The sequence below is a fragment of the Monopterus albus genome, unplaced genomic scaffold (genome assembly GCF_001952655.1).
Source record: "Monopterus albus unplaced genomic scaffold, M_albus_1.0 scaffold9.1, whole genome shotgun sequence".
NCBI classification, from domain to species: domain Eukaryota; kingdom Metazoa; phylum Chordata; class Actinopteri; order Synbranchiformes; family Synbranchidae; genus Monopterus; species Monopterus albus.
Genome location: NW_018127889.1, coordinates 2,215,743 through 2,232,334, shown reverse-complemented (window position 1 = coordinate 2,232,334; position 16,592 = coordinate 2,215,743). Strand labels below are relative to the sequence as shown.

Genomic DNA, 16,592 nt, shown 5'->3' with positions numbered 1-16,592 from the left:
CTGGCTGAATTTTATTGCCTCCTTTTCTCCAACCTTTGACCTTTGTCACATATACTGGAGCTGAACTCAGCTGACCCTTAACCTATTCCCCTTCCCTAAAAACAGTAGGCCTGCATGCTTTTACCATAAGTGCTCAAGGCTTCGGCTTTCACCAAATTCTATGAATCATAGATTCTGCTCCAGCATCTGCAAAGTGATAATGACACAACCTTTTAGTGTCTTGCCACACACACACACACACACACACACAAGCTACAGCAAGCATACATACACACCTCATGACTCAGCAATTTAACAACTAGCTCAGCCAGGATTCAGATGCTTAAAGTGGAAGGAGGAATTCTTCTTACTGTAAAACTTTGTTTCACTTTGGAAAACAGGCTTGTTACAGTAAATGTCTGCTTAGACATGTGTATTGAGCATAAGACTCGTTTTAGCACAAGAGCAGCACGAATTTATTTGGCAATTACCCCTAAGGACCCAGGAGAGTTACCTTAGGTATCAAGGTTATTTGAGTAAATTTACCAGTATGCACATGAGAAACAAAATGAGCATCTGTTAAAGGAATTAAGTGGGAAAAATGGGAGAGAGGCACACAGGTCACATGGAAGAGTTCTCTACAATGTGATAAAGAGCTACTACAAAAAACAAAGACAGATCAGTTCTGTTGCTGCCGTGAAAACTGTTTTCCCTCATCTCTTCAAATGAAGACTTCCTAAAAATCAGGTGGGGGTGGAAATACATGGAGCAGTGACCGTGCTTTTCCCATCGGGGGTTTTCTGGATATCTCACAGACAGCAGACTGTGTTTGAAAGCAAGTCTGACTAAATTAACTAGTTCACTGGCTCACGGGGTGGCTAGTTTTAGAGATGGCTGAATGACCGACTGGCTCATTGGCTGTTACAAGATGAATCTGAGTCTTCACCTGCTGGGTTCTCTCTCCACTAGGACATGAAATTTATTTCTTGTCTTTAATTATTCCAAATGCTCTGTAGCTCTGCTGCTGCTGCAGACAGTTTCCACACCACAGAACTCCATGTAGCCACACACACACACAACGATGTTGTCCTATCTCATCCAGAAGCAGCAGTCCCACCCAAGGGCAGGCTCGGTAAAAATGGTGAGGGCCTCTTTGAGTATTTGCCGAGGGCCTCTTTGAATATTTTCCAGCACTCAGAGGAAACACGAGAACACGAAACAAGAGAATAAAGAGCAAAGACAGAAAAGAGAGAGAGATGAAGAGGAGGAAGAAAAACTACAGGGAAGAAGGTTATGACAGGTCACTAATCCCACTTCCTCTTTGTTTTCACCAGAATCTAAACATTTTACTGGATGTCACTGGTTTGACTCAATGTGAAACAAGCTCCACGGGCACATTTGTCCCAGGTTGAATATGTGTATAGTGGAAAAACAACAAGTTTTGTTGACATACATGCTTCAGCTTAGCATAGTCACCATTTGCTATACTGTAAAATACAATGGTATTGTTAATAAAAATACACAAAATAATAATTTTATTAATCAAAATAACCTTTAAAGTTCACTGGTGTTCAGAAACAAACAAAAAGCAAAAAATGGGAAAAGATTGAGAAAATAGGCGCCGTTCTCTTGGACAGCAGTCCAACATTCCTCAGCGCTTGCCAAGTAAATAGACACTTCTCACACTTATCACAATAATGAGACAGATGAAATATATGCAGTGTTTTGCAGGACGCCAATCCCTGCTGATATGATAACAAATGACTGGGTCAGACCTCTAACAGCCCTGTGCTGTGTAACACAACAACAACAACAACAGCAGACATGCCATCAAAAGTCCAAATCGCCCACTGACACTGACAGCATTGAAAGGTAACCTTTAACTTTGGACTATTGTTGTTCCCACTGTGGAGATTTTAAGTTTCAGATGCATACTGTGAGAAACGTTCACAGCGTCAGTCAGTAAGTATTACATAACAGGGTTGATTTGTGCTGCGTCTGATCTGGACGCTCCTACTCCTGGGTTCATTACTCACTACTGTCAAATGCCCCTCCAGCCCTGAGTGAGGAACAGCATGTTAGGGTCTGAGTCAAGTCGCACTGGAGATTTTCAGTGCTTCCTGTTATTAATGATCAGTCCATTCACTTCAACTCCCAAACCGGATGGAGGGAGTCTCGCTGCGCTAAGTGGCTATGACAGCAGAGTTTCCATCCAAGTATGTGAATTAAGATTTTCAGTTATTGAGAAGAAATGGGAAAATCTGACTGGATTTCCCCAGTACCTCCACTAATGTTTTACATATGATGTCATGCAGAAACCTTGTGTGTGAGACAAATGGAGATTGAAATGCTTTTCTTGAATAAGCACTCTGTCATGCTTTTACGATTTTAAACTGTGCATTCTAATGTTTGCAAATGTCTTCTAATTTTAGTAAATATGGAAAATATGAGCTCACAGCAGCATCATAACTTAAAGATTATCTTCTGGCATTGCCTAAATAATTTAAGTGATACAGAGGGACTACAGAATAACTCAATGGCAGCTATAAACTGTTCCAGATCTAGTGCAACTGAATAATTAGGAAAAACATATTAGGAAATATGTTCCATAAAGTAATATTTAGAAACGTGTACTATGCAGATGTTCTTGTCATGCTTCCACACATAGACTCAGAACTATTTGGAGAGCTGTGTGGCTGTTCCATACGCTTTCATTTTTGTTGAGCTTTCAGCTCAATTTGTAATCATCCCCTACAGTTTGTGTACCAGAGAGAGCCTCGGCTTTCTGTGAGCACATATGCTGCAATGCAGAGAGACGTGGCTGAAGTAGCACTTGCCAGTGAGTAGTCATCATCTGTCTGGGGGATGAAATGACAACAGATATGGAATCAGTCAAAGCTATCCGCTAACACATAATCACTGTCACAGAGCCAGGGTGAAAGGAGGCGGAGAAAAAAAGTTGATTCAGTTCAGACTTAGGGGTATTGACTGGGGCTTCAGAAATAAATGCTACATTGATTTCAGTTATATCTGTGAGCAAAGTGAATAGTTTTTTAGAAGTGGGAGATGGGGAAAATTAAACAGGGGTCTTCAACCAAAAGATAAAATGACAAAATCTGAAACTATGTAAATACTATTTCTTACATGAAAATAAATGAATCTACCAAATAGCACCTTGACAAAATTTGTTATCACCTTTTTCACAATAGTGGTAAAATTTAAAATGTTAAATGATATGTAAAAAGTTCTGTATCATGTATTCATTATCCAATCTTAAAATCACATTTAGTTTCAGTAGTTCATAGAACAATAATTTGAAAAGCTTATTGTCACGAGGCTCCGGCAGTGCTTCAAGGTGACCCATATGAAGGTATCCCTTTGGTAATGTCTGCTTTTCACTTATAGGTCCATACTTTCATTCCTAAACAAAATTTAGATAGGAACATTTGTTTATTCAAGAACTAAAGACATAGCTTGTAGATTAATCTTTAACAGTCCCCTCTGCTTCTGGCCCCCCCCCCCCTCAAATGAAATCACACTTTTCTATGTCATAATGAATTCCAGGGCTTCTGTGTTTGTATAATTTAAATATTCAGAATCAGGTGACTCTCAATAGTTAAACTGTTACACTCTCAACTTTATGTTCCGTGGGACATGGAAACTGCTTTAGATTTATTAGGCTTTATTTCCTTTAAATTCCAGCAAATGCTATAAGTTTGGCATTCACCCTATAGCTTAGAAAACTGGCCCTATGAGCCTATTCTAAGTGACAAATAAAGGGCTGCTTCAGATAATGATTTCACCAGAAAAATAAAAGTGGTACCAAGAAAAATCCAGCAGTGCCTCTGCAATTTGTTTCATAGACAGTAAAAACACTTCTATCTGTATGAAACAAGCACCGTGGTTGCTCAGCTTGGCGTAGTGGCCAGAACAGAGTCTTCAGAGTAAATACACAACTCACGAACAAAGCTCACATGTGGCCTAACACAATCCAGTCAGCGGCTCACACCAACCCTAAACAAACCTGTAGTCTCAGGTTAGCTCCAGGCTAAATGCTATGGCCAAAGATAAAATCACAAATAACTCCTTCTGTCAAAATGAAATACGATGGTGATTGAATAAAGATGGAAATAAGGAACAAAGGGCAGACAGAGAAAGAAAGCAGTTGGCAGGGAGAGAATGAGGGAGCACAGCGGAGAGACAACCATGCAGCTGGATGAAAACAAGGCTCCTGTGTCAGCGCTGTGTATGTGTGTGTGTGTGTGTGTGTGTGTGTGTGAGAGAGAGAGTTCAGACCATTACTGTAGCACTGAAAGCTGGTAATTGGCATTTAAAGTGAGTTCTTCACACAAACCTAAGCCTTACTGGGAATATACTGAACTAGCTTGGAAACAGAGGGGTTAGAGAGAGAGACAGAGATGAGGACAAAATGGGAAAAATAGGATAAAAGAGACAAAGAGAAAGACTTACTCTTGGAGCAGGGGGTCTGTGGTCATCCAGATATGTGGATTCACCTGCGAAGACGAGAAAGTATACATGTCAGGATTCCTACATACTGTACCATTCACAAAACAAAGCAGGTATTTGAACAGCGTGCTGCCAGTTTGACCCCCCCCAAAAAATTTCTCCCATTTTTTTAAGCAAAATAAACTATTAAAACCTATTGGACTAGTTCAGAAATGCATTGTTACAAAGGTGAAAACAAGGCTGGTTGCACAAATAGATATTTTGGAGAAATACAGCTTTCTTTAGACGTTGATGAAGGGTTAAAAAAGCCCCCGCTAAACTGGTATTTCTGACATTCCCCCACATGTTCCTTTGGAAAGAGGAGTAAATGCCACCGGCCCCTTCTAATCAATATAGCTGTCTTCTATTAACAACACTGAGGAAATTATTAACAGCACAGACCAGAATGTTTGTACATAAATCAAACACTGAAGTTTTTCCATGTGGGAACAAGGGAGCTCATTCAAGGTTGACACACATTGCGGGTCTGTGCCCGCCTTTCAGGCCGCTCTTTAAATCCAGGCCCAGGCTTCACACAGCGGCCTTTTCTTTGGCAGCCCATCCAGACTCATGCAGAGGCATCGCTTTTCATCGTGTTTACAACATTCATGAGCATGAAAGTAAGACAAATTGGCTCGAGTGTGTGTGGAGGGAATAAAGCTATAAAGAGGGTAAATGTTAACAACCTCTACTTGTGTCTCAGAGATTTGACCCAGAGCACAGATGAGAATAACAAACATGATGGATGAACACACACACACACTGGTTTATAACCAGCCAACGTTTCCCACTTAGCACACACTTAGATGTTGCTTGTCTGGGAAGTGTATTGCATAACTCTGTAAGTACTGCTTTGACTAATTAGTCGTACAATGAGATCTGAGCGGTTCTGTTACACTATCTCTGACACACACACACACACATACATACACACCTACTGTAAAGAGCATGCTTGGCTTCATCAGGTGCTACATGTATAGATAATCGGGTGTTTTTAGACTCTTTGCATCTGTCGTTGCCTCTCTTTCACAACTAACTGTTTTTCAGAGGAATGCTGAGGGAGGAACGCTTTTTTCTGAGGCATTTGAGGTCGTGGCAGGCTGAGGATGGAGAGACGCAGATATCTTTGTTTCTTCCTCTGTTATCCATCACAGACAAACTCCTCAATCACCGACCTCCAACTCCTCCCCACCGCCCATGTGTGTGTCTCATTAGCGTTTTGGATGGAAGATTAGAACGAATGTTTTTCCAGAGTACGAAGCTTGTAAAAGCTGACGGCTGCCCTCTGCCCCTACCACCCACAGAGAGAGGAAAATTAACTTACTGAAGAACCACTGTACTGTGTACTTTGCTCATCGGCCCCACTGTCCTCTGAACTCCTGTTAGAAGTCAGTGAGGAGGATGAGACTCTCATGGGACTGTTTGGCTTGATTAAGAAATATCTGAACTCCAAGTGCAGGGCAGAGCCAGAGGGGAAATGATGGAGAGGACAGGACTTTACTGCAGACCTCATATAATTAACACACTGGAAGGCAAAATGAGCAACAAAGTAAACACAGAAAACAACAAGGAAAAATCGAAAAGAGCAGACACAAAGGACAGTCACTCTGCCACTTCTCAGACGACAATCCAGCAGTTTGTCAGCGTTGAGTGGAGACTTAACTATGGAGTGGCTTGATTACACTTGATGAGAAACAGGTGAGTGTAATGAGAGCAGAGCGTGGTAACGTTGGAACCAGGGGACAAAGCAAAAGTAGAAGTGTGTTAAAACAAAAGCATGAAACAGGAAGTTCATGGAGACATGACATCGTGTTTTTAATCATTCCCTTACACTGAATTATGACTATATACAGTTATAAATACACACAGATTGATGACATTAAAAAAAAATGGGTTGGATGCAGATGTTCTCAGAAAATGGGGGTTTACTAAATGGTTAACTGAGAATAAAAATGATGTTAATCTTATGCTATGACCCTTACTGACACCAAATATCAACCCAGCTGAACACGTGTGTATGGCTGAGTGAGCGAGTGTGTCTGTGTGAGAGTGTGTGCGTCAGTGAGCGATTGCTAACCGAAGTATGAGGATGCAAAAACATGTAGCTAAATGGTTAAGCAGATTATTGTGTCACAAGATCCAAAAACATGCATATCAGCAGCCGCATAACCATTCCTGAGTATAATTATTAAATTAACCCCATGCAACACTGACAACACAAATCAGTAGTGCGTGTGAGTTTCAACCAAAAAACTGTAAAATACAAAAACAAATATATCAAAACTGAAAAAAAAACTAGAATTGGTAAATCCTATATGAGGCAGACTGTGGTCTGGGGAAGTTATTTCCACACCCACAACAATCTTGGGTCTGTAAAATTCTGTAGCAAATAAAAGTGTCTACAAATCAACACACATTTATGATTCACTTTCTGAACAACACATGCAAGTAATACAATCTTATAGTGCACAACTTTACACTGAGAGAATAAGTGATGAAATATATATGGCAAAATAAAAACTATTGCTATAACTGTTTTTTTTCTCCATGAATCAAAAATCCAACAGCAACCAATTATTGGAAATCCGGTGAAGGAACCAGGCATCAGTACGACGCGCAGCCATTGTTTGAACTGAACCAGTGTAGCTACAGCAGCTACTGTAAATATGTGAGATACATCTACATTTGTCCAGGAGTAACCCAGCAAGACAAATTCCTCCTGAGATTTACTCTCTGTTGTTGTTCTGCTTCAGGAATGCAACATTAAGTTTGTGAATTTTATGAACATGCACTTAGAGCATAGATCGTTTTTCTTTGCTTTGTGAAATTGGCACTGTAGTTAAGTAGAACTTAGACAGGGAACATCCCAGAATAGGCTGGGGTGGGAGCAGAAAACCACACAGGAATGACTGTTGAGAAGAAGGCCAAGAGGACAGGCAAGAAGATGAAGTTATGGGGCCTTTGCTTTGCTGTGGGACATGACTCAAGGCAAAGATGGAAGGCTACAGAAGGTTACAACACCAGATTACAGATTCCTCGGCCTTTGAAAACTAAACTTTCTTATTGTTAACCACATTCTGCTGAGAGTATAAGTTGTAGGGTTGCTTCAGTTCCCTACTGAGAGTTCATAGTGATTGTTTTTACAGTGGCTAGATAGACACATATCTATTAGTCTGCACAGTTGTCGAAAATTACATAACTCCAGCCTGATGCAGCTGTGTAAAACACACCCATTTAAACTTGGACACATGTGGTTACAGTCCTACTAAACATTTGTGCCATAATAGTGAGCATATGCAAAGAAAGTCAGTGTGTATGGTTACATACATGCATTTCTGTGCGCTTGTGTGTGGAATGTGTGTGTGTGGCCACCCCACCCTTTGATTTAGAGTGTGGGAGTGGCCCTCCTTTAAGACCCGTAGAATGACCCATCTACCTAATTACAGAAGGGTCTGGGTCTCCACCCACTACAGCCTGCTCCACGTTACCATTCATTCACTCAAGAATCAACAATGGTTAGGCAGCTTAGCGATATAAATATAAACACCGCGCCTTTGCTATGTTATTACAGGTGCCCAAACCCCAAAACCTGGTAGGGAGACTAATTTGTGGACTTAATGCTCCCCTCAAATTTTGGTTACTAAAATGTAGCAGGAGGACAGTAAGAATGTACACACACAAACAGATGTAGAGGAGCTGGGAGACTTCAGGATGACTGTCAGCATATCATTTTGTGGACACCAGCGTTTGCCACCGTATATACCGTATAGGGATGTACCACTCCCCAGCAAAGCAGTTGGCTGCAGCTGTGCAGAAAGTCAAAAGACTAGAAAACTAAAAGAACATGACTATGTTTTCAAAATGATCAAGGCTGGAGTGGGAGCTAGTGCTGTAACAGACACCGTATGACAACCCATACATCCATAACTGATGAAGTATGGAACAAATTTGAATCAAATCTAATATTTCTGTAGGTTGAGTAGATATGTATTTGACAACTAGTGCATTTCATAATTTATGTTAAAAACAACACACTTGGAACCATCGACATGACTGAAAGAAGCTAAAGAAACTGGATAAGATCAAGTGGGGAGTTTGAGCATGCAAACTATGAGGAGAGCATCACCTGCCTCTAGCCCTCAAGGCAATGCTCCTGCAGGAGTCCAGAATTTAGGGTTTGAAGTTAAAAGAGGATTCTGTTCCACTACTTTCAGAATCAAATGTGCATGTTACAGGGTATAAAAATCTGGCAGTGTAATCACTTTAATTTAGGTGAGTCAAGCAAATCAAATATTGCTCCTATGGTCACAGATTTCTCCACAAAAACTAGCTATGATCCTTGACCTTACGAGACCCTAATCTATCCAGCACAATGTCTATTAGCACTGTCTGCCTCTGGAAATCAGATTGCTTTGAAATGAAGAAATGTGAAGTAGAAAACTGAATCTGGATAGAGATCTGACGCCATAGAGTCAAACCAGGAAAAGTAACACAACAACTGAAGAAATGATGTGATGAACAATTCTCTTCCTTTAATATGACATCCTGTGGGTGATCCTATCATTACTAATCCAGTAATGAGAAGTAATTACACACTGTCATGGATTTCCAGAAAGCTGCATGCTCTGTCAGCTAATTCTGGACAAGTCATTTTTCATTTTAAAGAGCACCAGGGTGCCTGTGCATGTCGACACGTAGGCACGAGGTGTCTTGCTAGCCTGGCCTTATGGATAAAAAGCCTGCTGGTGGCCATTTTGACTGACCGGTGATTTTTGACACACACCCCTACAAAAGAAGTCAAATGTGGGGACCTTTTACTTTTATTTGTTTTCCACACTTTGGATACTAAGTTTGCCAGCTTTAGCTCACCCAGACTAAACATCCATCCCATCTTTTCTGCATCTGTACTCTAACATGAGCTATAATTAGGACATACATTTCCTTTAATATTACTGTCCTTATATTCTCATAACAGTGTGATTAATTCTCAGTCTCTCCCAGTTCACACAACTTCCTCCTGGATGTTTTTAAACCCTTCAACTTCCAAGGCCAATGGGACAGTACCTGTTCTCAGCTGGGCAACACAAGCTCTATAAACTCCTGCACCTTCTTGACCTCAGGCCCCTGTAACCTCACTGTTCCACTTCCCTCCCTCTCGTTCATACACATGTATTCTGTCTTACCACGACTGACTTTCATTCCTCTTCTTTCCAGAGCAGACCTCCACCTTTCCAGGTGTTCCTCCACCTGCTCTCTGCTCTCACTACAGATCACAATGTCATCCGCAAACATCATTGTCCACAGAGATTCCTGTCTGACCTCATCTGTCAACCTGTCCATCACCATAGCAAACAAGAAGGGACTCAAAGCCGATCCTTGATGTAGCCCCACCTCCACCTTGAACTCCTCTGTCTGACCTACAGCACATCTCACTACTGTCGTACTCCTCTCATACATATCCTGAACTACTCTGACGTACTTCTCTGCCACTCCTGACATCCTCATACAGTACCATAGCTCCTCTCTCGGCACTCTGTCGTACGCTTTCTCTAAATCCACAAAGACACAATGCAGCTCCTTCCGACCATCTCTATACTTCTCCATTAACATTCTCAGAGCAAAAATTGCATCAGTAGTGCTCTTTCTAGGAATGAAGCCATACTGCTGCTCACAGATATCCACTTCCTTTCTTATCCTAGCTTTCACTTCTCTTTCCCATAGCTTCATTGTGGCACTAGTACACTTCTCCTCCATTCCTAAGGCATCTTCTCACTCTCTAAAATCCTGTTGAACAAACTAGATAGAAACTCCACTGCTCTCTCTCCTAGACAATGCCACACAAGCTCTAGATAAATTCTTTAAATTCTTATTTGTTGTTGTTGAACATGACACAAAAAGTAATAGTCAGATTATGAGTTAGTTGCAGCTCCAGTAATTATCAATTCAGCTGATAAATAGTGAGAGTTAACCTACCTTGCTCAATGCAACAGGGCCCGATTGAGGGGCATTTTACAGATAGAACACATGTGCCAGGTATGCTAACACCTGACTCCAGTTGGGTTTTTTGAGGTCATTAACTCAAGGGTTCACATACTTTTTCCACTAGCACTATGGGGTTTTTATGGTTGTTCTCAATAAAGACATTTTTTGTGTGTTATTATTTTAGGCACATTATATTCGTCAGTACTCTTGACTTAGATGAAGATCAGGTCACATTTTATGACAAATTAATGCAGAAAACCATGGAATTCCAAAAGGTTCACATACTTTTTCTTGCCACTGCATCTTTTACTGCACACTGTATTTATAAAAATGTTTGCCACCTTAACTAACTTTGTTAGTGTGGCAAATAAATATGTTAATTAAAATACTTTGGCCTTAACATTAAAGATTATAATGCCTGCCTTTAAAGAACAGTTTTCTTGGTGTTTGTACTCTGTTTCTTTGAAGCATTTTGACAGGGAGCATTACTGCAGTACTCTTCACACCACATTAGCTCAACTGCAGTGAGGACAGAAGGCTCTGACTGAGTGACAGAAGCTAGAAAACAACCCTCTAATTGTTTGTTTACAATACAGATCCCTTGGCCGTCAGTCAGCCAAGCTAAATCAGTTTTTGAAAGAATCCATCTTTTTGCAACAGATGCTGGTTTAGTACTTTGAAGCCTGTCCTGGAGTTATCTCCCTTCACCGATTACAGTTATACTCACGGTCTGTGCAGCACCCGGTGCTGAAATGTCACAGGTATCTGAAGTGAACACTCATCTTTTTCATCAGAAGCTGAAGCAGAATTTTTCTCAAAAAAACTTTTGGCATGTGTTGAGCTCTAACGCCAATACAGCAAGAAAATATCTGGACACTTTAGCAACAGTTTGGATGCACAGAGTCTCTGGCGGGGCATCCAAACCTCACAGGCTATAAACCCCCGCCTTGGAGCGGTGATAGTGACATCTCTCTGCTGAACAGCCTCAATGACTTCTTTGGTCACTTTGAGACAAAGAGCAACACACCAGCACAGAAGACCGTCCATCCATAGCCAACATGAAGAAGACCCTCTCCAGGATTAACCCACGCAAGACAGCTGGACCGGATAACATACCTGGTCATGTTTTAAAGGACTGTGCCGAGGAGCTCAAGGATGTCCTCACAGACATCTTTAACATCTCCCTGAGCCAAGCAGTTGTTCCTACGTGTTTCAAGGCTGCCACAATAATTCCAATTCCAAAAAAAGCCCCACCCAACCAGTTACAATGACTATTGGTGCTTCGAGTGGGTGGTCATGTAGAACGTCAGGTCCATCCTTCCTCCCTCTCACGGCCCAATTCAGTTTCAATACAGGTCAAACAGGTCCACAGAGGATGCCATTACTGCTGTTCTCCATCCAGCCCTCAACCACCTAGATTCAAAGAACTCTTACGTGCGAATGCTGTTCCTAGACTTCAGTTCAGCATTCAACACCATCATTCCCCAGCAGCTTATACAAAAACTTGGACACTTGGGACTCAAAACCCCTCTGCAACTGGGTGCTGGACTTTCTAACAGGGAGGCCACAAAATGCGCGGGTCAGCAGCAACATCTCCAAGGCCATCACGCTGAGCACAGGGACTCCGCAAGGGTGTGTGCTCAGCCCATTGCTCTTCACACTGCTGACCCACGACTATATGCCAACCTACAGCACCAACTACATTGTCAAGTTTGCAGATGACACGACTGTAGTTGGCCTCATTACCAACAATGATGAGGCCAACTACAGGAGTGAGGTGTGCAAACTGGTCCAGTGGTGTAAGAACAACAACCTCTTCCTCAATGTGGGGAAGACTAAAGAGATTGTTGTGGACTTCAGGAGAAAACCTCTAAAGCATCCACCTCCCTCCTCAGAGCAGGAACAAGAGTACTGCCTCCTGCAGAAAGACTCTGCAACACATAGTGAAAACAGCCAGCTAGATCACCGATGCCCCTCTGCTTTCCCTCACGGACATCTTTAACCCCCACCTCACCCGCAGAGCCATCAGCATTGTTGATGACACCTCCCACCCCACACGCTCCCACTTGAGACTCCTGCCTTCAGGGAGAAGGTATCGGAGTCTTCAGGCCCACTCCACCAGACTTACAAACAGCTTCATCCACCAGGCTGTGAGGATGCTGAACGCTGTCCATTACCTCCCCCCCTCTGCCCCCTGCCCCTGGACTGTGACCCACCACAGAACATAAAAAGATATAAAAAGACTACCTCTGCTGTTTTGCACAAACTCAATATATTCCCCCTTTTTGTTATTTTACAGGTGACTGTTGTGGAAACAAAAAAAAAACTACCTCTGCTGTTTTACCTTCTGTTACATTATATGTAAATCTGCTGCTGACTGTTTTTTTTGCCAGGATATCTGCTGCTGTTGGTCATTCACAATACTGTCCATGTATACCTCATATGCTATTTGCACCTCATCACCAACTAGAAGTGTACTAGTGCCACAATGAAGCTATGGGAAAGAGAAGTGGAAGCTAGGCTAAGAAAGGAAGTGGATATCTGTGAGCAGCAGAACCATCTGACAATCTCCTATTATTGTTTGCACTACTGTCACTGACTGTACACGGTTTTGAGTCACAGCTTATTGGCTGTACCATTTAGATTTATCCTAATTACGTCAATCCAGTTCTTATTCTATTCTATTTTTATTCTACTTTATTCTATTTTAGTTCCTAAATGTTATGGCACCCAATACTAGGTGAGAGAGAAACGGTATTTTGATTTTCTGTATGTCCTGCACATATGGTGACTTGACAATAAAATCCTTGAACTTAACTGCTAAGCATTAGCAAGAAAAACTAATAGAAACAGAAAAGACAGAAAAGGATTACTATGAGTTATTGCAACTTTTTTCATTGCGATAACATAGTATCAACCACACAGAGACAACAGCTGGTTCTGGAAACTGTAACCCCCCTTGTTTTTAGGATTCACTAGTGCTGGGTCACAAATGAGGCATTAAAAAAACACAGAGCTGGGTGTGTACTCATCTGTAACTGCACAATCACCACCAAACCAGATATTGTTCTTGAACCAAATGTTAAGATCTATTTTGAGTTTTTGCTGGTCTGTCATGATGTTGGTCATATTGGCCTTTTTCTTCTTCTTCTTCAGTGAACAGACAAAAAGCAGCTTTTATGAACATTAAGAGTGAGAAATGCCTTCTGTTGTATGCCAAGAAACTTTGCTTTTTATATTTACACTGCTCCATTCAAATGCAGACTTTCTCCAATAATGTGTATGATTTCACATTGAACATTAACTCTGTTTGCTTTAGGTTTCATGCTTGGATGTGCATGTAGCCACAGAGAAAGCCTGGAATCTGGAAGCACACTGCTCTAACACTTCTGCACAAACCTGCAAGTCCCCGCAGCTGGGGACACACAGTCATAAAAACACATCACATCCGTCAGAAGCCTGAATGGGGCTACAGGCTACTGCATGTAAACCTGAAGGAATAATTGGTCATTGTGGGAAATACACTTGGCTTTCTTGTTGAGAGTTAGATGGTAAGATCAAGACAGAACATGAATGTACTTCATGTTTGGATGGGGGCACCATTTTGGGAGATAAGCACTGTATTTACCTGTATATATTCTTGTTTTGTTTGGCTAAAATGTTGCCTACCAGCACCTCTAAAGCTAAACGTATTAGATCTAGAGGTGCTCAAATGTAGATTTTAGCTGTATCCAGTCTTCATGTTAAGCTAAGGTAACCAGCTATGGTTTTATCTTTACATTTAGCATACAAACATGACTGTGACATCTGTCTTCTCATCTAATTCTCTGCAAGAAAGCAAACAAATGCATTTCCCAAAATGTTAATCAGTTACCTTTTGACTTCTTGTGTTTTTGTATGGTGAATTATGGGAAAAAGCACCTTACAGTAGGCTATATGCTCACAGACAAACAACCATACACACACTGCAGAACCTCTGTGGTGTCGCTACTGTATGAAAATCACCTGCAACAAAGGGATGACATAAAGTACCATATGAAGAAGAGATCAGAAAAGGTTAGAGAATTATTATAGAGTACCATAATTCCTCAGGGTTCATCATGTAACAAACAAACCAGACTCAGAGAAAGCAGTACAGTCTACAGAACAGTGGGGAAGTGAAAAGAAATAAAGTCAAGGAGGAGCAAGAGAAAGGGGAACAGGAACAAATAGTTATCAATTCAGGTTTGAGCACTCTACAGAGGTCAGCAGAAGGAGATGAATCACACTATCTGGCAGCTAGAGCTTCCTCAACAGCCTGAAATCCTTTCAACTATTTGAGAAATCTGCTTCCACCAAGAATCTTAATCATAGCAAAATCTATGTCCATATGTGCACATGTCAACCATGAGCGTGTCAAATATTCAGACACAGAAGAGCTAAAGTACTGATTATGAAACCTCAAGTCTCAAATTTAACACCTCATCTCTGTAGCAGTGGCAGTCCTCACTGCACTTTAGGCTGGAGGGGGGGACGGGGGTGCGGTGGGTTGACTCCGCTGAACAAACCGACTGCGTACGGGGAGCCTTGGTGGTGCTAGGTCTCACACTGGAGTAAGGGGCGGAAGAGAGGAGGAAGAAAGAGAGGCACTGAGAGAGAAAGAGAAAAACAGAGGCCAGGTTTGTGAAATAGTGATAATAAAGGACAGAGGATGATGAGAGACTTACAGCCCATGTGTAACTGTAATCCTATGAAACATGCTACTTTTCTTATGTGCTCCTACAACAGACTTTTAAAGGACTGTCACACTGTTCTTTTTGACTTCAGCACAGAGATGACCAGTTACAGACATGGACTAGTATGCATTTCCACATGAAAAGGTCCAGCAGTATCACTGGCTTTCAATTAAAAACCCATGTCACCAATGCAATGATTCTTCAGGTATTAATATCTATCTTACTACATCCACTGGCATTAAAAGACATCAAAATGCTTTAAAACCCAATCTAAATATAACCTTCATCAAATTAATTTGTCAAATTTGTTCTTCCTTTTATATCACTAGTTAACAAAAGCAACAATACACTGATTTGCTAGTGTAAAAAAGTAGGAATAAGAAATGATTTGCACTAGAACCAATAACAAAAACATTACCGGGGTAATAATTCCAATTCCCATTCACAGTGAAAACAGTAAATACTAGACATGCATCAGTGCATAACCTGGAGAAAAAAACATAAAACAAGTTGCTTTCCCAATAAATCCCAAACATAACTACAGCAATGGACATTTCAGTACCAGGGAAAGTTTGTCTACACTTTTGACTAGTTCTGTATTCACCATAAACTGAGAGAAACAGTTCATACAGTCACGTCTGCTACAGTCGCCGACAGAAAACCAGCTAATTTATTTTAATGAAGTCATTGCTTTTGTTTAATTCACCTAATACATCATAATTATAATCATATTTGCGCAATATTTTTCTTACCTAATTACTAATTTGGAAGAATTAAACTCTTCCAAACTATGACTCTCCCTTTCCACTGTTTTCCATCCACGGCGGTGTTACACAGATGTAGTATAGTTGCCAGGGTGCTCATGCTTGTGTAGTATCTGTGGCTCTGAAACCTTTATTAAATGTATTGCATTCAGAAAAGCATTTAAAATATATGTATGTGCATGTGCATAATGCTTATAGTACTGGTATGGTCAATGTATGTTATGTGCCGTTCGCGAACGAGAACGAGGCGGATCCAGGTAGCCGACTTCGATGCAAGCAGTGATTTATTATGTACAGTGATGATGAGAGTAAAAATACACAGAGGGAAATAGTGCATAGTCCTGTCGATGAGTAGTAGCCGGGTGTTTGACCAACAGCAGGAGGTGAGGAGATGGATAGCTGGGCCGAGCTGCGTAGGCTGGGTCACTCCTGGGCTGGTCGGTGGTGATAGTGGCTACTGAAGGTAGAGACAGAGAGATGAAGGCAATAGTGGAACAGATAGGCGACTGAGCATTGACCTGCCTGGGAGGGGAGAGTGGAGCCACGGTCTGGAGGAACAGTCCATGGGGGGAACACAAAACAGTAGCTGGCTAGGGAATAATAATATACAAAAAAAAACGAAAGAGCACGGAGAAAAAATGGCCTA

General features: G+C 41.4%; 1 protein-coding gene across 2 annotated transcripts in view; it reads right to left on the bottom strand.

The window, feature by feature from the left end:
- Positions 1-16,592, bottom strand: part of usta (uronyl 2-sulfotransferase a) — a 44,459-nt gene that overhangs the window by 12,607 nt on the left and 15,260 nt on the right. The window contains exons 1-2 of one of the 2 annotated variants that reach the window (XM_020589785.1): positions 5,420-5,554; positions 4,450-4,493 (exon numbers count right to left, since the gene is read on the bottom strand). In XM_020589785.1, the coding sequence (XP_020445441.1) occupies positions 4,450-4,493; positions 5,420-5,447 (72 nt within the window). In that variant the 5' untranslated portion in view covers positions 5,448-5,554. Of the gene's footprint in view, positions 1-4,449; positions 4,494-5,419; positions 5,555-16,592 lie in introns of those variants that run through there. The other variant, XM_020589784.1, reaches the window with a different exon arrangement.